Source organism: Euleptes europaea, chromosome 13 (genome assembly GCF_029931775.1).
Source record: "Euleptes europaea isolate rEulEur1 chromosome 13, rEulEur1.hap1, whole genome shotgun sequence".
Classification (NCBI taxonomy): domain Eukaryota; kingdom Metazoa; phylum Chordata; class Lepidosauria; order Squamata; family Sphaerodactylidae; genus Euleptes; species Euleptes europaea.
The window spans coordinates 40,547,863-40,573,614 of record NC_079324.1 but is presented as its reverse complement, the minus strand read 5'-3'; the positions used below and the strand labels follow the sequence as shown (position 1 = coordinate 40,573,614).

The 25,752-nt window shown below is 42.4% G+C and overlaps 1 protein-coding gene across 1 annotated transcript in view; it reads right to left on the bottom strand.

Annotated features, from left to right (window-relative positions):
• CABIN1 (calcineurin binding protein 1) overlaps positions 1-25,752 on the bottom strand; it is a 76,118-nt gene that overhangs the window by 37,887 nt on the left and 12,479 nt on the right. Inside the window, exons 12-27 of the mRNA XM_056859028.1 lie at positions 24,455-24,533; positions 23,765-23,928; positions 23,295-23,444; positions 21,501-21,695; positions 20,542-20,778; positions 19,590-19,752; positions 16,882-17,003; positions 16,137-16,298; positions 15,075-15,281; positions 13,986-14,131; positions 11,928-12,189; positions 11,579-11,839; positions 10,965-11,116; positions 9,734-9,912; positions 1,435-1,611; positions 659-969 (exon numbers count right to left, since the gene is read on the bottom strand). Of these exons, the coding sequence (XP_056715006.1) occupies positions 659-969; positions 1,435-1,611; positions 9,734-9,912; positions 10,965-11,116; positions 11,579-11,839; positions 11,928-12,189; positions 13,986-14,131; positions 15,075-15,281; positions 16,137-16,298; positions 16,882-17,003; positions 19,590-19,752; positions 20,542-20,778; positions 21,501-21,695; positions 23,295-23,444; positions 23,765-23,928; positions 24,455-24,533 (2,967 nt within the window). The remainder of the gene's footprint in view (positions 1-658; positions 970-1,434; positions 1,612-9,733; positions 9,913-10,964; positions 11,117-11,578; positions 11,840-11,927; positions 12,190-13,985; positions 14,132-15,074; positions 15,282-16,136; positions 16,299-16,881; positions 17,004-19,589; positions 19,753-20,541; positions 20,779-21,500; positions 21,696-23,294; positions 23,445-23,764; positions 23,929-24,454; positions 24,534-25,752) is intronic.

The following is a 25,752-nucleotide window of genomic DNA, read 5'->3' as shown; positions in this document are numbered from 1 at the left end:
AATGTGGATTTCAAGATGTTGCACAAAACGCACTGCATGTGGAGTATAGTTTCCTACACATCTCTGCTCTTTTCAAACCAGATTCCTAGCCTTTTTGACATCTAAGGTTTACTAGAAAGTGTATGTAGAAGCTTTGCAGGCTTCTCTCTCCCATGTAGCATAGGCCCAGGTTTGCAGCTGAAAGAGTGGCTGGAGAGGGCAACCAAGTCAAAGAGCACATTGCAGCCCACTTCATTCTGTGATGCGGAGGGGTAGCTCCACACCCAAACTCCAAGCCAGTAGATAGCAGTGGGATTGTACAAAGATCTAGTTATTTCTATCAGCCATATTAGCTGAAATGGGAGGGGAGAGAAGAAACCACTGAACAGGAAACAAATCAGACTCCTCCCCCAGGCCAAACTAACCCACAATGGAAGTAGCTATGCCATTGCCTCCCTCTCCATCCCAAAGATTCTGCTGTTCCCTTCTAGTTACACGCCAAGACAATGGAAGGCTATCTTATTGCTTTCCATGCATACAGAATACCATTCTCTTACCTTGTGGTAGAAAAGGGCAAGAGTCCAGTAGCACCTTAAAGACTAACAAAAATATTTTCTGGTAGGGTATGAGCATTCGTGAGCCACAGCTCACTTCTTCAGATACCTGTGAGGTATCTTACCTTGTGGGTTTTGCTGTATGCGTAGAGATAAGCCAACCTGTAGAGGCTTTTATAGTGCTGAGGGAAACGGCTCAGGCACAGATGAAAGGAGGTGATGCACTGCTCTGTCAGGAACTGCCGCTGCTCTTCCAGATCCACTGGAAGACTCTGAGGAAACTGGTCTGCACAAGGATCGGCTTGCCTTTTAGAGTCCCACTGGGAAAGCGAGGAGGCTGAGGCTTTGGAGGAGATGCCAGATGGCGCCTGAAGATCTAGCTTCTGCTCAGCTGCATGGCAGTATTCAGAGTTCTCCAAGGGTTCTTCTGACTTTGCTGTGATTGTCAATATTAAACAGTCAAAAGCTGCTTGAAATCAAATTCAATCAAGAAGCCACTATCTTTCCCCCATTAAAACATGTTCCAAATGATTTTTTTTTTTTAAAGACTAGTGCGGGGAGAAAAGGAAATGAAACAAAACACACACATTTCCTTGGGACAAATAATCCCTATCCTGCAGTTGTTCTTCTTGTTCCCCTGGCCAGAGCAATCAAGCAAAGGTGGGGAAGGAAGGAGGAAGCAGCTGCTCCTCCATAGAAAGAGCCACATTCTCCCACTCCAATCCAGCAGCAAGCCACCAGCCTCCTAAACCCACATTAAATCTGGTTCAAACTTCTGCCATTCCTTTACTTCAGAAGGAACTCTCCTACTACTGGAGGAAGGGGGAGCAACAGTAGGCTTTCTTAAGTGGTTTTGCTAAGAAATGATTTAACATGGGATAATACTCTATAGACCACATACCCTCTGCAGGTCCTAGGATCTCTTTGCCAGGAGCAGCGGCTTCTAAGCAGGAAGAATAAGGCCTTGTCTCTGGAAAAGGTTTCTTAGCACTGTCTTGCGAGCAGGCAGGTTCGGTAAACAGGTCTTGCGTAGAGTTGGAATCCGACAGCACTACTGCAGTGCTATCCTGACTCCGGTCTGCATAAGAAAAACAAGGACAAAGAATGGAACGTGCTTCCTGTGCAGTCTTGCTACGCAGGCCCCGAACACACCTCTGCCTTGTAGCAAGGATTTAATATTTCCTCATCATTCTTGGCTGCATAAAGGCCCCTCTCACAGTTCCGTGGTCCAAACTCTGCCAGTCTGGGCAGCCAATGGATCCATCTTCTTTGCCAACTCTCAGCCTTACCTTGCTGTCACCTTCATCTAACTTGAGAGGCAATGTTGCACTTGAGGCAGAATTTGTGCATGGCATCGTACACATATCTTCAAGCTCTCTCAGTAAGCAAATGGACACTTTGACAGGGGCAGCAGCTTGATCCCTCACCTCCAAAGTTCTCTTTCAGCCTACTGTGGGGTTCAAAGTGCTCCTGCCCCACCTGAGTGCTTAGAAATGCAGCCAGCCCTATCTCAACAGGCACAGGGCAACAGTCTCGTAGTTGACCAATGGTAACCCCATAGGGTTTTCAAGGCAAGAGAAAAACAGAGGTGGTTTGCCACTGCCTGCCTCTTTGTAGCAACCTGGGACTTCCTTGGTATCTCCCATCCAAGTAGTAACCAGGGCTTACCCTGCTTAGCTTCTGAAATCTGATGAAATTGTGCTAACCTAGGCCACCCAGGTCAGGGCAGTCTTAGAGGAGCCAACTGGAAATCTTGGCCATCGCCACTGCTTATCGGGTATGTACAATTACTCAAATATGCAAGCAATGCCCTCAAGCCTATCCTACAAGTACTTAAAATTTTTCTACAGAACTGACAATCCTTGATCAAGTGTCATGGCTGGGAGAATCCTAGGACTTACAGGAGGCAGTATGAAAGACAAATGGTTTAAAAGGCAAGCAGATGATAGCCACACTACTCAAGAGCATTTTTTTAAAAATGTAAGCGCATGGATGCTGCTGGACATTGTGAACAGGAAGAAAGCAAGCAGCTTTTGGACCCTGGAAAGAACTGAGTGCAAACAATGTTCGAACTCATGCAGAATATTTGTTCTTCACCACAGATGCAAGACAGTTGTTTACCATTTAGGGAGAAAGAAAAAACATTCCCACCCTGCTTCCACAAAGGTAAAGATTATGTGTTTCTTTTGTTGCCACTGGGAATGCAGAGGCACAAACATTGGTAGAGAAGGTTCCACATGTGAGTTTTCTGCCCTCTTTCCTGTCTCCCCCCCCCCATTCCATGCATGATGAGCAGTGACTCTGCATTGGCTCTTGGGGGTATCACAACAGCCATGACAGTTTGCCACCCCATTTTTTTTCCATGCATGCATTGTAACAGTGCTAGTAGAACAGGAAATGGAAATAGATAAATGACAACAAATTGTTATAGCATTATGAGAAAAAGCTCCCTGGGGGTGCTACAGCAATCACAGATAAAGCCCCCTAGTGGGATGGAGGGGAAAATGCTTAAGAAAATAGCACTGTGAGGAGCTGATGGCAGGAAAATGGTGCTGATGTGAATGAGACCACTGCAGGTCAAGAAAATGTGCACCATTCCTTCTAGATGGTATGCGAATGTACTACAGCTGAGGTTTGTTTTTTGTTTTTTAAAGATCAGCGTAAGACAGGTTTGGGAAAGAATGTATTGAGGATGCAGAAAAAATGGAAACATTATTACAGCCCACTGTGTGGAAGCCCCAACAATAAAGTGTTCTAGTTTGGAACCCAAGGCAGAGAAAATCTCCTTGTGGAAGCAGCCTTCGATAAGTAAGTTAATGTGTTTTGATCTAGCAATAGATCAGAACTGATGTAGTACACTGGTTAAGATCATGACCTATAGCTAGGGAGTCCTTAATTCAAATCCACTTAGCTACGAACTTATAAAAAAGCCTTGACCAAACCACCATTATCTGTAATGTGGAAATAATATGGCTCTTTCTTACAAGGGCTGCTGTAGATGCTGGAATAAGGTAAATGAAAGAGACTTGAGGATGCTACATAATGAGCAATTCCAAATGCTTTGGAAGACATGTTTTTTTTCTTTTGCTAAACTGAAGATGTGCTCTATAAAGATGATGCTGTTCCAAGAGGTAAAGCGTGAAGCATTACGGATGAGGTACACCTATGAAGTGGAAAATCCTCACAAAATTATAGAGCCACAGATAAAGATCTGGGTGATAAGAGTAGGTACTGGGCAGCGAGAATCAGAAATCCACTGCCAAAACTATCAAGGGGCAAATTGTGAGACAGCAGAAGCAGCAATAAGCTTCTTTTACCAGCGTAGCTTCCTGCAGACAGTCACACTGGACAGCCATTACACCACTAGAGGCCCTTGTAAAAACTGAATTCAGCCAGGTGGAATGAAGCAGAGACTAACAGTGCAATCTGATGGAGAATTCACTCCAGTCTAAGCCATTTATTTCAACGGGCTTAGTCTGGAGTAACTCACCATAGGAATGCACTGTGACCAAGGTCCAGGCTGCCTCTGAAAAGTAATTCCAAGTAGGAGCTTAACTGGAGTGTGAAAAGATAACTGTCTGGAAGACACAAATAAGTGTGAGTTGGGGTGGTGGTGAGATAAGAGACACATGGCTAGCTCCAAAAGCCCAGCCACTGCCAATTAGTAACATCAAGAATATAGTGGCAGACAAAGGAAGCACAATGACAAGTCCTATAGATATGGAGTGCAGCATGCAGTTCACTAAAACCAAAAAGACTGAGTACCTGTGAAGTCCATGAATGGAATCTCTAGTAGAACTGCCTATGTAAGGAAAAGGTGATCTATAGACACATTCACCCCATGTGGAAACAAGTTCCCCTGAACAGAATAAGTTCCTAGTTCCTTGGTAAGTGCTGGGATTCGATCCCCCTTCTTCCTCAAGCCAATTTATCACAGATGGTTATCGCTAAAGACTTTTTCAGAGTTTGAAACCAACATACATAAACACACACACACACAGGTATCATGTACAGAATTCACCATGTGATATAAAGAGACCCTCTTCTTGATAAGTCGCTTCTACTAGCGTTGGACATGTGTTATTAAGAACCAACCTTTCTGCCATGGTTCCACAAATGCAAGAATTCACAGCACAAATTGACTAATTAATTCAAGGCTACTCTGGCCCAGGAGATAAGATGCTCAGCTAAGGAATATCAGAGAATCTTCACTTGTTTATTTATATTGTTTACAGTCTGCCTTTCTCACTGGGACTCAAGGCAGATTACACAGAGTGAGTCAACACAATCAACAGCATGAGACATTCAGTAAACAATGAAACAGGATTTGGGTTGTAAAACAAACCAGAAATCTAAAAAATAGAATTGAAGCATAAATTAATGCAAGATTGCATAGCACGATTCAACTTACAGCAAACTATACACAGTAGTATAGACCACAGCCTATACTCGTCCTCCTGTTTTATCTGGCAAACTAGCCGCAAATAAAATTTATTTATTTATTTATCTATACTTGTCCAAGGAACTTTGTGAATCATTTTGTACAGTGTTATTCCATTGCCCGCCTAGAAAAGCCTTCTTGAATAATTCAGTTTTGCATAGCTTGCGGAAAGCCAAGAGAGTGGAAGCCTCCCTGACTTCCTCAGGCACACCATTCCACAAGGTGGGGACCACAACGGAGAGCAGATGTTGATTTTGCCCATTTGAGCTATAATCCTAACCAAGCAAACAGATTTAGCCTCAGGAGACTTACTTCACTTCAGCCGATGTAAAATGCTTCATTCTGCTTTCCAATAGGAGCAGGCTTTCTGAAGCATAACCAGCATCTGCCCTGGTTCCTGACTGCCTTCTGGGCTCAATTCAAAGTGATGGCAATGACGTATAAACTAAAGCACTAATCATCTTGGGTCCAATGTATCAAAAATGCTCTTGGGGATTTCCATCTAAGCACCAATTCAGGACTGCAATGGGACACAGAGAAATGTTCTCAGTAGCTACCTCTCAACTATGGGACTTCCTTCCCCTAGAGACTTGCCCAAATTCAATGCCACCTGTCTTCTGGAAGTGGTACAAAATCTTTTATTCAAATTACTCTTGGTGGCCACAGAAAAAGATGAATAAGGCGAGATGAGGGTGGTTTAATTAATCGAATTTCAAAGTACTCTTAATCTGCCATTGAGATGCACAAACTATAAATCCAGTGATTTATGTCACAACACACACACATTCACAGGACTGAATCCCCTCAATCCTTCAAATATGTAGCCTCTCTTTCTTATATCACATTCTTATTAAAGCACAAACAACATTTGTTTGCATAAAGAACAAGAAGAGATGGATGAAGGAAACATGTTGAAGGGGAAGAAAGATCCAATGGTTACAAAAGATGGAGGACCAATTTACTTTGAAAGGACCTTTTGCATTGGGTCGGCATAGAACAATATTTCCATTGACCAAGCGGGGTGGTTAAGCTGCAGTTCTGACCTATAGTTCAAGCAAGCCGTGATGGGTAAAAGCAGGGAGAGAATATCCACAGACAGAGTTTTAGAAAGGGCTAGGGCAGCACGGGCAATATTGGTTACAAAAGTACAAATGCACAGACAGCAAAAAACGACAATGACGACAACAACAGTCACATTTCATTGTACAAAGAGCTCCAAATGATAAGAATGAGTTTTTCTGCTCTAATTAACTCGCAAGCCCCCGCCCCCCATGCACCTGCTGCATAATGTGCCAGAACTCTGCTAGTGGACATGGGTAGCTGGACAGCAACACAAAAGACAAGTGTGACACCAAAACCAGACAAATCTTAGCAAACAGTGCTGCAAAAGTTTCATGCTTGGGGCAACTGTTTTAATTCTGATGATACCCACTTTTCATTTTCTATCTCTGCTGCTTTGATTGAAGGCCATACCAACTAATACCAGCACAGAGAGGAACGAAGAAATCCAGCCTCCCCATTTTTCATCAGAGTCACTGAAAAATCATTAATTAATGGTAGTCAAGATGGGAAGAGCAGGGGGGAGGAGAAGGAAGAAACCAGCTTTTCAAGTTTCCATCAAGGTTCTTAGGGTCGCTATGTGTAGTGACCTATTATGAATGTGTTGGATTTATTATGTATTTTTGCTGTATTTACTTTGCGGTTTTTATCATCTGTAAATTACAACATTTTATTCCCTGCAGAGGTGGTATAGAAATGAATACACTTCTATGTTAAACAAAGTAAGTGATCCATGTAGTACCTGGCTACAAAACAGTCAACATTTTAGTATCTCCAGATGGGCAGCTGTAAATACTGCTGCAGCTCAATCAAATAAGTATAAAGCAAAATTATCTTCTTTGGATCGGGTTAATTTCTAGGACTTTAATCTGCACAAAGGCTGGGGTGGTATGCTAACATTCACATGCTATAAAGGAAAGCTGGAAGCCTTGGTTTAGGTCTCACACTCCGGCTATGGGGGTACAAAAGCTGTGCTAAAAGGAGAAGGAAGAATAACGAATGAACACACAAGGGAAGGACAACTCTTATGCATATGCTAACAGTTTAAGCAGAATGAATAGCAATTGCTTATAATTGTTAGGAAGAGGCAGCTGTATCAAGGCAAGACTGGAGGACCTCCACATTTTGCAACCTAAGCTCAAATGCCAGATTTGCTCCCTACAGGCTAAATATAGCCTCCATAACTCGGGGATTCAAATATACTGAAGCATCCCCTGCACTGCCAGCCAGTTCTGCACCTTCTTTCATACCTAGAAAGGGCAGGCTAGTCTCATAATCTGGCTCGTAACACTGTTTGATCTGGTTTAAGAGACATGCACCTTAAGAAAATAAGTCTTGTTCATTTGAATTTTTTTGTTCTGCTTTAAATAATACAGCTGATTCCATATTATACCATTAATTTGACTAGGAGACATTACTGAGCAGTGCAATCCTATTCAGAATTATTCCACTCCAAGCTCACTGATTTCAATGGCCTTAAAGTGGAGTAACTTTGCATGGTAATGCACTGTTATTTTACATGGCAATGGTGGGTCACATTGCCTTGAAGCATTTGCCTGGTGCTCATCATCCACTGTAGCTGATGCTTTGGATGCTGTTGTCTCTCTGGGTCTGTAGAGGAATTAAACAGAGCCCCGGTCATGTCTGGGTCCATCCTCCCTCTTCTCCTATCAGCTGCTTCCTTGATCTTGAGCAAGGGGATGGAACCTTGCACCCCTGAAGGTGCTTCTCGGTTTCTCCATTGCCAGTCCTGCCCTGCAGTTGACTTCCACTATTCCTTCACTGCCCTTTTTTATTCCAGGTCCTTCATGATTTTGAGCAGCTCTCCAGATTACAGACTAGCTAACAATTTTTGATCTGGATACCTCTCCCTTGTATCAATGGTTATCCTGATACAAAATTATCCATTGTGACAGCCAGAATGGTGTAGTACTTAGGAACATTGGACTCAAATCCCACTCCTTCACATGAAGTCTGCTGGGTGACCTTGTACCAGTCACAGTTCTCTCAGAACTCTTAGCCTCACCTACCTCACAAAGTGCCTGTTGTGGGCAGAGGAAGGGATTGTGATTGTAAGCTGCTTTGAGACTCCTTAAGGTAGAGAAAAGTGGGGTACAAAAACCAACTCTTCTTTTAAGTGTATCAGACAGTTGTGCACAGTCTTCTGCTTATTTTTTTTTAAGATTTATGATTTTCATTTCATTATTTCAAATATTGTTAAAAGCATTTAGATACCAATGTGATAGATGCAAGAGTTAATGTTCCAAAAAAAGAAGAATAAGGTATCCAAAGCTGTCTTCTTTTGACAAATGAACAGTTTTGCAGGATGGTTACAAGCTGTAACAGCAAGCTGTTTCCAAATCACAATTTAAAAATAGAGGCTTTTCCCCCAGGTAGATACTGATGTGCAGTGAAGGCACTAACATTTTGCTGAAGGTCTCAATATTCTTCCATTTGAAAAAAACTGGTTCAATAATGCCAACATGAAGCAAAGCAAGGCCAAATGGACAGCTGGAGCATGAAGCTGTGCAGTTCCAGACCCCCAGAGCACTGCTCAGCCCTAACTGCCCACGCCACGACTTTGCTCTTCTACGTGAACAACTCCTCTGCTTACAGTTTGCAACAGGTGTCCACTTATGCCAGACTCCCCTCTTTTGGAGCAGTTATTATCTTCTGCCTTCCCAGAAGACACTCAAACGCAATATCTTCCATTGCTGCGGTAGCCTCAAGAACATTAACTTCAGCTATGATAGGAGATGCAGGAAAATGTAGCCTTTTGGTTTTGTGGCAGGGAGTCAGTCTTGCTCTTGTGCAGCACAGACCATAGTGCTTTACTTTAGAAACACTATCCAACACATCGCACCCACACAAAAAGATTCTTGCAATGCAGGTATGGTCTACGCCCACAGAATTCATGCATACCTTGCTTTTATTTTAGGGTACTACAGGTTTCATATGTGTTTTGGGGAAACTGCAAGTATACTGATCCAACCTGAGCAAAGCCAGCACAATGTACATTCTTAAAAAGCACAGTTGTATGGCAGCCCTACCATGCAAGTTCTCCAGCCCAAAAAGATGATGTTCAGAACAGCAGCTTTCTGTCACACATTTGATTGTCTGGCTACCTCACTTGAATTGTGGTGCCGATTTTAGCCCAATGGCACTTTGCCTGTAAGATTGTTATACCACGGCTATCTGGGAGGATACAAGTTTAACAGCTACAGAGAAGTACTCACCACTCACTGGAAATCAAGGGGAGGGGGAGAAATAACAGAAGAGAAAGTCACTGGAAGCCATTTCACTTCACACTATAATCTGACACCCATGCAGTTGCCACCTTCCTTCTTCCCAAATGGCAGGAGTCAGGATTGAAAAATTGTGACGGAAATATTTCCGAACCAGGCAGATCCAAACTTTTTATAGTTTGACTATTAAACTTGTTGACTTTGCGAACCCTCAGCATGTAATCAGAGTATCACACAATCTTGTATACAAATGACTTGATGGTCCTTCTCATTTAGGCTGGATGGGAGGTAGCAACTGACCACTGTGGATTTATGAGGTTAATGAGTTGCAATATTGCCCGTGTTACCAAAGACCCATCACCCTCCTCGAAGCAAGCGAATTGAAATTCCGAAGTGAAATCCCCCATGATTACAGCACCCCTGTGTGCTGGCAGTATTGAGAACAGGGACTGTACCATCCGGTGTTGCCTGCTGACGGTTTTTTTTACATTTGACGTAATCGTGGTCAACTGGAGTGGCTGTGTAGGGTGGGGATGTCAGACCTGGACCGGAGGAGGAAGGAAGGGAAGTCCCTGGGCCTGGTACTGTTCCAGCAGAAGAATGAGAGTCCTCATCCACCATGCAAAGCTTTTCCCTGGTGGAAGAAATGGAGACAACAAGAAGAGAAAAAGCTTGTATTGACATATAGCATGCCCTTACCTGATCAATGTCAATTTTTAACCCTAAAAGCACACACACTGCAATTTTAACAGTGTCCCTTTTATCATGCCCCATAACCTTGACTCTATTCACCCTCTGAACCACCAGCCCGCAGGCCTCTCCACACTGCCTCAGTTAACCCTCTCCCCTCCTCAATCTGAATTCCGTCACAGATGTGTTCTCTTCTTTCTGCATCACACACCTGCATCCTCCATCTCTCAATTGCCTCCTTTTGTTTGTTCCCCATCCAACAGATTTCTACATCATTTGCAGCTCTCTTCTCTCTTAATTGCACTCTCATCTCTCCACGCCACTGTTAGCACCCCATCTCCTTTTTCTGCTACGACTCCCCCCCCCACCAAAAAAAAATTCACCTTGCAAAGACCAAGAAAAGCAAAAGCTTTCATACGGTCCAACCAATTCACATGCTTAGGAAATTTCAAAGCCAGCACCAATTCCACTGCATGCCTCTGAATCAAGAAGGTAATAACACACACACACACACATACTCGACATACACATTAACACACACTTAGCTGTTCCCACAAACAATATATACCTGGAATTCCCAAAGGGCTGCAAATAGTCTGCCTAAGGGGCTTACGCTCTTGTACTATAAACAAAGCCACAGGCTTGCAAGCCCATGTGTTATGAAACGGTCTAATTTTGAAGAACTGCCGCTAACAGTTACATGTCTGATTTCAGATATGGAGCCACCCAGAAGAGGCAACACCAAAGAGCATGGTTATCACTTTAAAGGCTGAATTAGAGAGCAGGCACTGCCCCAATGAATAACAGAAACTTTTATATGACTTTGGTGTTGTCATGCACCCCCCACCTGAAAGAGAGAGGTCTTTTGTAAAGACCAGGAGATAGCTGAGATTTCACCTGATCAATATGGTACTTCTAGAGTCCCTGTACCAGGAATACACTGAAACAGTACTTCGGAGCAGCCTTAGTTTCCCCTCCCAGCAAGCTAGCACTCACTTTTCAGTGATTTTGGGGGTATTCTTCTCCTCACCCCTGGCAAATGGCCCCTCAGCAGCTTCCTTCATAAAAGTGACAAGTAGTTCTGCATCCACTCCAGAGTCAGGCTTTCCCACGAGCTTCAGGATAGAGGCATGAAGTCGAAAATATACCTAGGGGAAAGCAGTGCACTGCATGGCAACATTCTGCAAGATTTTAAATCTGTTTCAAAATCCTAACTATACAGTACTTTGATAGCGAACCACATCAGAAGGCTGCTTAGAATAGTTTTATAGATAGTCACACACCCGGCTGCCCAAAATGACAGGCAGCAGAGTGTTTGGAACCAAGGAGATAATTAATTCATTTAATTTCTTTTGAGCTGCTGATGTACCAAAAATATCGAATATGTGCAGGAAAACAGACAAGTTGCTTTAGGGAATACGAGCAAAGCTGTGCTACTGTTTGCAAGAACGACTATCAAAGGCACATAAACTGAAAGCAGCACTAAAGACTATGTGTGAACAAATGTGATGCTCATAGCTTTGAGTTTCTGGATCAAAGGATTTTGCTTTGCTTTAAAGGCTACTCTCAGCCACTAAACTTTCTAGTGCCTTTTCCTTTTATGATTTTACCTCCAAGGCCTCCATTGCAAGTTCTGGGGGGTTATGATAGTGTATCTTCTTGGGATACCTGGCCGCTTCCTCATGGAGGAAGTGACCTGCCTGTTTGTAGTGAAGGAGGTAGACCACAGGAGGCTGCTTCTGCTTCTCAGCAATCTTGCCCAGCATGTAATGGATCAGCCACTCCTCTTCATCCCCGTCACCTTCACACTGAGATGCTGATGTGAAGCAGTGCTTAGCTGTCTCCAACATGCTATCCCGTCGGCCTTCCATCTGAAAGAGGAAGTAGGCATAAGGTTAGGCGGCAGCAGCAGCAACAAGCAAATTGTTTTTAATCTGCACCCTACAAGTTTTAGCTAACCTGCTGCACCACCTCAGGTGGTAATTCTGACTTCCACTGCTTAAGCTGCCTAGATGCAAAAGAATGCAGGGCGTAGGACATGGTTCCGTACTCAATCCACAGGGAGAGGTTGGAGCCATCGATTTCAAGGGCTCTTTTGAAACAGTTCAGGACTGGAGTGGAGTGCTTCCAAATGGGGCCATCGCTCTTCAGCTCATTAGAATTCAATTTGTCTTGAATCCGACTTGCCCGAGCTAGAGCCATGCCAGCCCAGGAGTCAAACCTGAAAAAACAAAAAAGCACGCCACAGAACACAAATGAACACAGCAACATGCACCTGTTTAAAAATTATTTGAGACATATTGCTGCCTGCACTTGTGATGTCATCAACTCAGTTGTTCAACTATCTCCTACACTCTATATGTTTGAGTGGTAACTAGACGGTTATTTATTCCATAAGCCTTATGCATAATTGATCATGATAATCTGTATACAACCAAAATGTCTGTTTATCCATTTGTACCTACATCTTTTTTATGGCATGAGCTGTTCATCTTGTTCTTGCTTTAAGAGATATGGCTGTATCTCCTATTTATGGGGATAACTTTGTAAGGATCAATCCAATTTGACCATCCATACACCAAATTATAAAGAAATGAGTTGGCTACAACATATGTAGAACCCTTCTGACATCTGTGGGAGCTGATTAAAGTAGCACTGCAATCTAAAGCCATGCTTATACTATAATTTCATTATTCAAGTTCTTATAGCAGTTTCAACATTCCTTGTAACAGTTCCTCCAGAAGACAGAGTCCTGCTGCTATTATACGTTTAGTACTTCATTTTGGTATATAGTGTGTCCAATTATTTTTAGAGCTGTGGCAATCTAAAATAGCCATGTAGTGATGTGACCTTGAAAATTTTGTTCACAAGGCTTCTTTCTCTAACGATACCTTGACTTTAAGTTCTACATGGGTTAGTATAAATTTAATGAAATCCCTGACCTCAGCTTTCTTCTCACTCATCCTGCCACTGGCAGTCTACCAGTTCATCCAAAGACCTGATGGCTGCCTGGGAAACAACTGCTGTTTTGCATGGGGTGTGTGTGTGTAATTGAATCCAGCATTCTTCCACAGGATTCTCCATTTCATTTTCTGGGATTCATTTTCTTTCACATTTTAAGAATTATTTAGATATTCCAATAGTATACATAAAACTAGACAGATGACAATTGCCTACTAGTTATTTGTAAATTGATGCTGTGATGGTTGTTTTTGCTTTTGTATTAATATTAATAATAAAAATTAATAATAAAAAGCTGTTCAAAGCTGTTTAGGGTGGCATCCATCCACCTCTTCCTTGTTACTCTACACATACAACTGATATTGAATGGATGCCTTATTTTAACCAACATTTTCTGAGGCACTCTTTGGATATTGGATGGCCTACTAGTGTGTGCACCTAGTATGGATGGGCCAGGCTATCCCGATCTCATCAGACTTTGGAAGCTAAGCAGTGTCAACCCTGGTTAGTACTTGGTTTGGAGACAACCAAGGATGTCCAGAGTCTCTACACAAAGGCAGAAAATGGTTACTGTAAGTTGGCTGCGACTTGATCACTTTCCATCACCACAAATATGTACAAATTCAAATATAACCCTCAAGAACATCAGAAATCTGAAGAGGAATAGATCATGAGTGCGGTTAGGAAGACCAAGGTAAGGCATCAGATTAGAACCCATCTAAGCAAAGCATTAAAATGGAACCCTGCTTTGGAGTAGTGCTCACCCCACAGCTCAAAATCCCTAATCTTCTTCTCTTTCAAGTTAAGTCAAGTTAATACCTATGGGTTGAAAACAGACAACTAACCTTCTCCAGGCCAGTAAATTCCAAACATAGTTACATTTGTGAATCACTGCAGCACAAAGATTAACTTTGAAAGTAAGGGTATCCCATGTCACCTGTCCCTTACAAATACTCCAAACATGGGGGGGGGGGTTAATGTGTGCTATAAATTTAAACACCATTATATTGGTGGCAAACTGGTTGGCAGGCAAAGAGTCTGCTAAGTTTTGCTGACCTGTTAGGGCAGATGCAAATGTCATGCATGTAGAACTTGATGGCCTTGGACTGTTCTTTGTTCTTGAAGTGATAATCTGCCAGCAGGTAGTACAGCTCTGTCACAACTGGAGGAGAGTAGTCTGCACCCTCAGGAAGGGCTGGCACCTAAAGACCAAGCAGGAAAGACTGTTGATGAGTCTGCTCTCTTCAATGGCTGAAAAGGAATCCCTGAATGGGCTATCTTCTCATTTGTTCTAGCTGTACTATTGCTTAGTCCTTTCCCATGTTTGGAAGACCTTTCCCCCCTCCCCCACATTATGCACTAGGCACAGTGTTGCTTTTTTAGTGCCATCTATTGTTCTAATTTGCCCTGACCTGGATGGCCCAGGCTAGCCTGATCTCGTCAGATCTGAGAAGCTAAGCACGGTCAGTCCTGGTTACTATTTGGATGGGAGACCACCAAGGAATACCAGGGTTGCTATGCAGAAGAAGGCACTGGCAAACCAGTGTTAGTTTCTTGCCATGAAAACCCAAAAAGGGGTTGCCATAAGTCGGCTGCGACTTGACGGCACTTTACACACACACACACACACACTGTACTAATTTAGTTTTAATCTATGTATTTATTTAGTGTATTTTAAATGGATGTTACCCACCCTGAGCCCTGCTATGCAGAGGGAGGGCAAGGTATAAATAGAAGTATAAAATTAAAAAATAAATAGAGGAGAACTTAGTTTCAAAACAAGTATGATCCACTGAACCACAATTTGATACATAGGGCCTTTTTCATGAGCCCCCTGTGATTGTTGCTATTAGTGCTATTATTTATGTGTCAGCAACAACTCCATCCTGCAGTCTATTAATCCAAAACCTGCCACTTTGGCATGAATGGGCCAATCCAGGCTTAACAGGAGCAGGATTGGGAGCTAGAACTTGTTCCAACTCTGGACCACCAAGAAAGAATACATTCTCTCAGTGCACAAGGGTCTTTCCTTTGCCTCTAAGTAACCCCCATATTACTTGGATTAGGAATAAGGGTTTCCAAGGAAACAGGACATGACATCCAGCAGATCTCTTCTTGCCTTGCCCAGCAGCAAGATCCCTGTACCTTGCTCAGAATCCCTTCAATGTAGCTTGACACTTCCTCTAGTCTCAGCATAGGCTTGTCCGTCTGAGGGACAATGGTTGCCATCTTCTTCAGGAGGTTGGCCAGGTCAGCAGAAACTGTGCTGGTTTTGTAGCTATCAAATTCAGGAAGGGTCTTGGGCTTAAAATATTCAAACATGAATAAGGCATCTTCCCACATCAAGTCCACCTTGAAGGAAAGAATGAAAAACACACATATTCTGTTTTACCACAGAGGCATATATGCCTTATACCAAGTCAGAGCACTGACCTATTTAGCTCCATGTTGCCTACTCTAACTGGCAGCAGCTCTCAAAGTCTTAGGCAGAGAAAGGTTTTTTCACCTGCTACCAGAGATCCCTTACCTGGAGACAGAACTTGGGAGTATCTGCATGCAAAGCCAAGGATCTATCACTGTACCATGATGCCTCTGCTGTGCTACAGTCTTACAAGGAGGTCCCTTCTATATGGCCATTCCCTGGATTCTCTACATGGGACTGGTGAAGATATAAGGCTCACTGGGGGTTCATCAACTGTCTGTACTTCTGATGGCACATTTAGTTAGCTGCTCTGTATAGTGAGGGAGCATATGAAGTTGCCTTATACATTGGCCCATCTATCTCAGTGTTCCCTGCTCTGTAAGCGGGCAACAAGAGGTATTTTTCCAAGTCCTGCTCCTTGCGATGTCTACTAATGTTTTGTGTGCAGCTTGGTTTTCACCATCTGCGCACCTTTTGATATGCTAGGCACCTATCAATTAAACCCTCTTATTGCCCATAGTGCTGTAAGAGGATGCTGACTAAACCCCTTTCCAGGAAACATGGGTGAATGTGTATATAAAGATGTAACAGGTGAGAGCTCTTGCTTTTATTCCCTATCTGTGGCATTCCTGAAAGCATGTGGCTGGCCACCCTTGGAATGAGGATGCTGGATTAGATGGAATTCTGGTCCAGTCAAGCAACGGTTAAGTGACAATCAGCCCTCAGCTCTCTGTAAGTATCCCTGCCTGTCCCATTTCACTAAAGGTGGGCTTAGGTAAACATACCTGTTGTGTGGAATGCTCTTCCAAGTACCGTGCTTTGCTCTTTTTGCTAGGGAAACTATATAAGCAATAGAAGCACTGCTCTAAGGCAGTCTCCAGCTCCTCTTTGTAGGGATGGGTGTCTTCAGAGGTAGAGGCCAAAAGCTCTTTTTGCAGAACCCGTACCTGGAACAATAATCACACACATCAATTATATGAACTGCCAGTGCCTAATCTTCTGTAAGGTCTCTGAATAAATTTCAATACAAATTGTAAATTGCCATGTGCCTTCTGATCGTCTTTCCTCTGGGAAGGCATGCTGTGCTTTGCTAAGGGAAGACACCTCAGGATCCAGTTAGGAGATGGAAACCTTCCCAATGAGGATATAACTGGAAGAGGGAATCTGTTCATAAGTAACTTCCAAAACTCATATTCCCAGGGCAAGATAGCAACAGATAGCTAGAAAAGGACTTTGTACAATGAAAAGTCTACAGAGACATTTCACAAATATTTATTCAATTAATTGTCATTCCTGCTTCTTTGATCTGCCACCCACAGAAAGACTTCAAGATGGCCCCAAATGCCTTACCAACCAGCTTCACTGTAGGGCCCTGTATTCTGGCACTGTAGTCTGTAGGGGATTAAAGCCTCTATATTTCTCTCCACATGACTGACAATTTAATATATTTTTATCATGACAGGATGCAGGGTGGCAAACTAGCAGCAAAAAGGAGCCCCAGCTAAAGACATTTCAAACATTACTACTCACATAGAACTTCAGAAGGGCTCCATTTGAGTTACAGCACCAGGACCTCCTCCCAAGATATTCATGAGCCGTATTTAGCAACATTAGGGAAGAGGGCAGCATTGGAGTGTCAAGGGTTCGCACCACTGTTAACAAAATGAACCATGTAATTACTCTGACATTCCCAGAAGAGGCAAGCATAGTTTACGCTGTTTAAAATGTTCTACATGCTTTGAAAGGAGTACCTTGATACCTATCATGTCTGCAAAGTCATTCAGAGCAAACAAAACAGAGAACTTGGCTTATCTGTGAATTCTTCTAGTCTGCCCAACAGCAGTGATCTCCTCTCTGTCCACTAGGAGGCAGGTGGTTCTGTTCAAAAGACACATTTGGCTATGGCGGCAGTAGGAGGAACATCCCACTTCCAAGAACAAGCAGCAACTACCTTAGCTGTTAGTACTAAGGTAAGCGAGAATAACTCCAGAATCTCACAATCTCTAGTCCTAGCAGACCATTTAAACTACTGGGCAGGTTTCACAGAGCACGGCTGGTCAAACAAGAAGAAAACCCAAAGGTAAGCTAAATTCTCTGTTCTCCCTAACTGTTGCCTTCCAGTAGTCCAGACATTGGGACACTGCAGAGCAGCTAGGCATAAACAAGATCTATGGCTTAAGTTGCACCCAAGTCTGCAGAAGCAAACATATCAGTCCTATGCAGTTGGATGAAGGAGTGAAGGGAGGATTAAGTAGCTGCTCAACACATTTTCTTCACTAGGGAATGAGCTAGAATTCACCCTGGGCAGCCAGAGGACTTGAAAGTTTTTGCAATACAGAGCTATTGTACAATGGATGTTTTGGATGCTGTTGCCTTTGACAGTAACATAAAGGGAGAACCACCTGATAGGTGTCTTGTGTGAATGAATTCTGAGAGTCCTTCTTTATGTATAAGCAACTGCGAGCAACCCTCCTCTTTTGAATGCTGATGTTTGGGACAGAAAGAAAATTGCCCTTCAGTATGAAGGGAAAAAACTCAGAGCTTGAAGGGAAAAAACTCAGAGCTTGAAGGAAAGCTTTCACGTTGCACTCTGACATGGTCTGTGAGCCATGGACACCTGGGCCATTTGTGAGCACAAAGCAGCTCCAGATCTTGTTCAGAATGCCCATGAGAAGAGGGAAAGGCAGAAATGCATAAAGCAGTCCTTTGGCCCAGGAGTGAGCTAGAACATTAGGGTTTTGAGGCATGTCTACTTGGTTCTTGAGAACAATCATTGAGGCTTGGAATTTCTTGAGGTGAAAATGTCAACAGAGAAGTAACTGTCAATCAGCTTAAAGACATCTTTTTACCAAGATGCCATTTCCCCCACATCTAGTGCTTGTCTGCTTAACCAGTCAGACCAACCATTGTCCAATCTTTTGATGTATGGAACTTTCAACCAAGAGATGAGACTGTTCTACCCAATAGAAAGTTGGCTTCCTTGTGTACGGCTGAAAACCTGAACTCCCCTGGTTTCTTTACATACAGTAATTCTGCAATGCTTTCAGTGTATCATCACAAGGATGAAAGTTAGTTTTTCTGAGAGGCTTGGCATGAGAGCCTCCTTTGAGTCCAAGGAGACAGATGCTAAGAAGTGCTCTTTTCTGCTTTCTTCAAAACTAGACTTCATTGAACTAGATTCTCCTAAAAAAAACTAAACTGGATTATCTATACCTGGCCTTCAGACAAGGAAAGAAGTCCTACCACTGGGAGAACCATACAAATAGGAACCTACAATTGTTCACGGGAGGGAGGTAAAAGAGTAGCTGTCAGGGGAAGTGGCTCCTAATTCTGCCCTGGCCAATAGTCCTTTTAAAAGAACCTGCCTCCTGGATGGAGAAAAGATCACTCTTTTATCAGGACCACTGAAGGTTTAACAAGTAGGCAAAGTAAATAGTTTTGTATATCCAACTCCAAAAACAATTCAGAATTTTCAACACACCACACAGATGCCAACATGAAGTTGAGGAACAAGAAGCAAAAGTCATAAATTAGATGATACCACCAAATGACTGAAGCAGGGCTACAACTGGAACAAAAGGAACTGTTGGCACCAAGTTACCCTGCAGGGTTGGAATTATCCTCAAGGTTTCTTTGACCATTAAAAGTCCCTTTAAAAAAAATCACAGTGCCCTGGTAGCTTATTTCCACGCATACCAATCCCATAATGAAATGGCTCTGGTTACAAAAAAAAATTATACATTAAAGTATAAGAATTAAAACATAGTGGTTTGGATCCAGACCAAATTTTACAGTGGCGAAACACAACTTTCCTGCCTCCCCCCTCAGACTGATCTCCATAAAATGCTGATTTTGGGGGTTAAAGGACCTTACATGGGGAGGGGGGGTCTGCAGCAGAAAAGGGGAATCAGTGGAAATTACCAGTTCAGTCTGGATCCACCCCAATATCGGATCTGAGCTCCGCTCAACCATCATTTGATCCTAGCTTGGCCAAGAGACATGTTCACAGAATGAATGTCTGAAGAAATTAAAATAGGTGGCCCCACACGTTATACTGCAACACCAGTTACTCCAACTCTGTTTCCCTATGTGTGACATGTAAGCAGCAACAATTCAAGTTTACATTTCTGCTGACCTATCAACCCCTCAAGCGCTCAGAACCAATTTCTTGCCATTATCTACACAAACTTACTACAACTAAAAGAATATGAAAACTGATATAAAAATTCAGTTCCCACCTTCTTCATTTTGATTTTGTATCTGTTCCTCTTGTTGACAGCAAAGAGGCCGGAAGTTGTCTTCTTCATGCTGAATGATCCTATGAAGAATAATCCAAGGAAGCACAGAAGACACAAATGGTTCTTTGGACTCCTCCTGGACTGCCATGCTGCAATCTATTATCTATTGAAGAAACACTGTAAATCACACACACAAATCATCTGAATTTCAGACACAGGGTTCAGCTGCTCATGACAGCTGACCTACAGCGATCAAAGAGGCGAGTTCAACAAGCATTAAAGCTGGCCACATCTGACTGCTGTAACAGAAACCCAAACTGGTTTTTCTTGAACTTACAAAGAAGTATCCCTTACAGGTTGAGTATCCCTTATCCAAAATGCTTGGGACCAGAAGTATTCCGTATTTCTGATCCTTCTGTATTTTGGAATATTTGTATATACATAATGAGCTATCTTGGGGATGGGACCCAAGTCTAAACATGACATTCATTTATGTTTTATAGGAGAAAACATATAGCCTGAAGGTAATTTTATTCAGTATTTTAGTTAATTTTGTGCATGTGGGGCATTGCGGGAAACCTGCCATTGGTGTGACCAGCCTGCACATGTGCCATTTTATTAGCCTTTGTGGGCGCTCAAAAAGTTTTGGATTTTGGAGTATTTTGGATATTGGAATTCCAGATAAGGGATACTCAAACGGTAATTGTGAGATGACCACACACTGGAGCAAGAGAAGACATGTAGCCATTCAGCTGTCCATACTGTTCACTGAACAGTGTATTGCAAACAGAAAACTGTGACACCTATTGAGCTGAATGAAATTAAACTACCATTTCCAGCTGTGACACAGACCTTCAAACCATAAGTCAGAAAGGGGCTGCCAACAAATCAGAAGGTCACCAAGACAGGTTAACCTGCAGAACCGCTTGGCTCTGTGAGTAAACCTGAATACCTGGATGAGGTTGTTAGACAGTCGAATGAGGCTCGGTGTTGCAGAAGCGTCCTTTAGGCAGCTGCTGTCTGAGGACAGGGCACTATCAATCCCCACAAGCAGCTGTGTTACGGTAGCAACCCACTCTTCCTTTGCAGATGCTGATGTCATGTTAATCATCTGCTGGAAAGCCTCATTCAAGGCAACTTCTGAACATTCGAAGCACTGCCTGTAGTCCTTCAGTTTGAGCAGGGAATCCTAATGCACATTAAAGAGAAGATAATGTGATTTGTTACACATTCCTTATAGGAGAATACAAGTAAAACTATACATAATAATATGTGTATATATCTCCATGGCACGAAAACTTATGGGAAATTTGTAAACTGAAAAGCAACGAGCAGCATACAGAACAGTGGCAGGAGACACACATGCTATGGGAAACTTAATTTTGCACTGGAGTTTACTCAGCAAGTGATGCCTTAACAAGTGGGCAGAAACAGGCTATTTCAACAGAAACCGCCAAGCATCTTTACCAACGATGTCTCCAGATTTGCAGGACTGTGATCAACATAAGCATAGCATTATCAGGCAAACAGCCATCTCTCCGCTTAGAATACCCACTCCCTCTATCAAAGCTACTTCTGAATGCCCAGAGCTGTCTTAGTGGCCATATTTCATCACTGAAATGCCTTCCATAGAAGCCGGCCAAACCCCTCACCTAGAAAAATACTTGCAAGCAGAAGTGGTAGATTTTTTCACCTCCACATGAGTTGATGCTTCCCAGCTTTGTCAAAAGACATCAAAAAGACCTTATGGGGATGTTAACGAATATGCTCATTATGATTGCAACTGCTTCCTGGCTCAGAGCCCATCCTGGTTTTCCGCTATGTAAACTAGTGACAGATCTGGCTCTGTTTATTCAACACCTGACTATCCAGCCTCACTACAACCAGCTATTAAATCAGGAAGGGGGAAACCTGCAGCAGGAGCAGTTGAGCTGGCCTTTCTGGGATGGAGATCACAAATTCCAAATGTTTTGTTCGGCCATGACCACTGAAGCATAATGTTGGGCGAAGAAGCTGCACCACGGCTGCATAATCCCCTGCCTCATACAAGCGCTGGATCTCCTCCAGAGACTGACATCTCTCCAGAGACTTCAGCTTTTTGTCAATCTGCAAGAGACAGAGTGTACTGTAAGCAGCCATTTCTCTTTATGTAGCAGGATAATTATGAACAAAACTAACTGCAGGACACAGAAGCCACACCAAACTAAACAATCCAGCACAAAACACAGGGCAACCACGAACAAAGTGCATCTAAGGCATTTCTTATACAAGAATGCTTGTGTGGGGATGTGCTTGACCACATATAAAAAAATGCCTTCTGAAACCACCCTCTGACTCTTCTTGCCCATCCCCCACCATGGTGTCCTTTTTGGTTTTTCAGTCTCTTCTGCTTATACCTCAAATAACTGTTGAACTGAAACAAGAACCAGTAATGTCCAATATTCCTCCATCACTCAGAGACTCACCACTTTGCATTTGCAATAAGTGACACAAAATGATGTCCTTGCAAAAGAAATCACTGTATTTTCTATAACTTTGGTTGTGCAAAGTATCAAAAACACCATATAAATGCCAGTATTTTTCTGAGATTACGATATATGCGCTATCAAGATAACAAAAGTGACTCAAGTCTAGGAAAATAGAAAACTACAGCTGACAGAACATTAAAATGGATTTGATTTTGACAAAATATTTAAATACATCATTTTAGCTCAGTCTGGTCAAGATAAGCACTTTTGAAGTCCTTCTGATTTTAAGCACTTGCTTAATAGCCACTTAATTTGGCTCGATGATAGCCATTATGCTTTATAATATTGTAGGAATAACTGCACCATATCTGCGCTTGCATAAATTTTCAACTTAAAAGCATCTTTGCCTTAAACATATTGCAACCTTAGAATTTAACAGTTATGCACATTCACAGACAATATATTAAATACTTTGGTAATTCTGACATAAACATAAAGGGGCATCAGTATGAATAAGTCACAAAATTTAATATGAAATTCCTATTATAATGAGATGCGTACAGAGGTAAGATTTCTAAACAGCAAAAATCTAGGAAAGTTATAGTATTATCCTTTTTAAAACAAAGGTAGCACAAAAACATGCCCTAAGCATTTTATTAAGGCAAGGGGTGTTTCACTTTCTGAAAAAATAAAGCTGTGAACAACTACCTGCTCAAACAGATTTTTAAAAATAAAATCTCAATTTATTTTGGTCACAGTATATATCTTGGATTAAATGTCAATTCAAAGGATTCTGTGTTGATTTGAAGATCAAGATGCTCTTCCAGGCATTTGATAACTTGTTTTGTCTTATTTCAAGATACATAGTCTTACAGAGAAGAAAGCAAAAAAACAAGAAGGGCGAGGAAGGATGAATAGAAGGTCTCTCAAAGGGCAGCTTTGAAATACTTTTTTTGTATCTGACAGAAACATTCCTCCTAAGCTTTCTGGCATAAAAAGACCTTTGTTGCTATTTATTTGATGTTAAACCATAAGTTTCCTATGCTAGCAGTGAAGTCAGCATGGTTGCAGTTAAGAGTTCAGTACCATGAGTTTCATTTTTCTTTTCAAAAATCCAAATCACAATGTTTTAATGAAAATTTCATTCAGATTTATAGCCTGCCACCTCCATGCAGCTCAGAAGAACTCCTATAAGGCAAATCCAGTTAACAGCAAAACCATCAACCAACCGATTTACCTCTTCCAAAGAAACCACAGAATCAACATGGAGATTTGGCAATCTGATCACAATATTCTGCTCGCTGCTGGCTTTGGCTTGAACTGCAGCAGAGCTTTGAAGCATTTCGGTGCAGACATCATAGTTCTCCAAGGCCTGCTCCATGTCGCCCTAGAGAAGCAACCAGGGAGACTTCAACCAACTCTTTGTCAACATTCTATAAACATCACAACCTACATTATTTTAAGCAACAATTTTTTCAATGTTTAATTATCATCTTCATTGTCCATAGGGAAGTGCTGTGGGCCTAAATGCACACCCAACCAGATCAAAAGCCAGGATACAATGCCTAAGAATACTTGCCTACAATTACCATAGAAATTATTCAAAATAGCTGAAGTCCGACACTGGGAGTTTCTCCTTCCAATCACTACCTTGTGAGGATTTTAAATGGACTGAAAAGGTCTGATCGCTAAAGTCAAAATACAAACCTGAAGGGCCAGAAGTCGAGCTTTCAGCCAGTACACTCGGACCACAAACTCCAGCCAACCCTCCTCAAAGAGGTCTCGCTGGGAGGATGCAAACGAAAGCTGCAGCAGGTCTCCCAAGAAATGGGTGCCTGGGAAATCGAAACCAAATTTGCCATTTCCTGAACCTGCAGCAGAGTAATTCCAGGGAAATAAACACTTTTTCTTTCTACATCTCAGCATAACATTTCATAAATTCTACCTAAAGAGAACACTCATCCATCACAGATACACACTTAACTGTAAGCCTCAGGCACTTTTATCCTACAAGAGCATATATTGAAGAGTGAAAAGAAATATTGTTTTGAATTGAAAGCCAAGAACATGGATAAGTGAGCACCCAGGAACATACCACACTACCTTATGCTAGTCCAGTGCTGTGTATTCTGGCTGGAGTAGCTCTCCAGCATTTCAGGCTGAGGCCTTTCTCAGCCTTGCTAGTCAACGCTATTTTAATTTGAGACATTGTGGACTTTCTGAATACTAAGTGTGCATTATCTAACACTGAGATATAGCACTTCCCAGACTCCCCAAAAATAAATTATCTATGGTGAAGCACATCTCATCACTGAAAAATTGCAGAGCATTTCCTGCAAGAGCAGACATTGCCCGTTAAGTAGCTTCTCGGCAAACTTACTAAATTCCAGCTCTCACCTGTTGAACTCTTCCCTTTGGTAAGCAACCACTGATCAAGCTGCAGCTCCATGCAGCACAGACTCATTAGCATCATGTCCTAGAGAAAGAAGACAAAGCAGGAGACAAAAGGGAATGTCAGGAGGACCTCTTTGAGAAGTAGCTCTCCTTTCTAATTGCTGATTTGTTCTTCCATCTATAGAACAATGGCTTCCTCCATCCTAATGTGAAGCAGCACCATCTATGAAACTTATTAATATAAAAAAATCATAAAGAGAAGCTTTTATTCAGCAAGAGAAAGGGTGTCTGGCGTGCCATTGTAGAGGAGGAAGAACTGGAACATGGGGGGTGGAGTCAAGCTCAAAGAAGCTAGAATAGCCTTTGGAGCAAATGAGTAAGCTAAACTTTACCAGGATACTTTCTTATGCTGATGGAGTAGCTCTTTATCAATAACAGAAAGGAAAGAACAGGAAGGGGACAGTGACCGCCCCCCGACACAGCAGGACTTAAGAATGTGCTCTTTTGAACCTTACTAAGTCAGCCCTGCTAACTTTACTTTCAAGAACACTAACCCAACCTGCTCTTCCATTAACTCCAAATGGAAAAGCCATGGATTTAATGCTTAGTCTTAGCTCATCATTTAGCCCCAGTTACTCATCATTTAGCCCCAGAGTTGCTCACCTGTAAAATATGAATATTAATTGGTTGTCTTTGACCTGATATTTGCAGCTATGAGGGCCATTGTTTAGGTTTGATATAAAAAGCCTTGATTTGTAGGTCAAGGTTTGTACTGTATAAGTGAACCACCATATTGCATTTGACTCCATCCCCCAACCCTCCCCCTTGCTTTTGGCATGGACTAGGAGGTTTAAATCCAACGTGATGTGGAAGGCTTTGCAATTAATTTGCTTATGCCCTGCCTGTGGAGTGAGGGAGAGGCAAAACCCGTTCAAGGATACTCTTCCTCCACCAACAGAGAATGAGAACTACTACTTCAAAAGTGAGGAACTTCAGCAAAGACCTAAGAAGGCCCTATGTGAGCTGGAATCGGAATCAAGATTCCCCAGCTCTAACTCCCCATCCACTACTAACATCAGCAATGTTGCACTAAGCAGTACGGTAAATAGTAGAGAAAAGACAGTGCAAGACTCCTAAATGCATGCTTTAAGTCTCAAAAACCTGGACTGGAGGAGTCAGGCCTTAAGCCAACGTGGGTGACGGGGTGTCCTAAGAGGCACACTATTGTGCAGATTAGAGTTCTCATAGTTCAGAGACGGTGGCAGGGTAACAACGGAATGAAATCAATCGGTAACATTTTC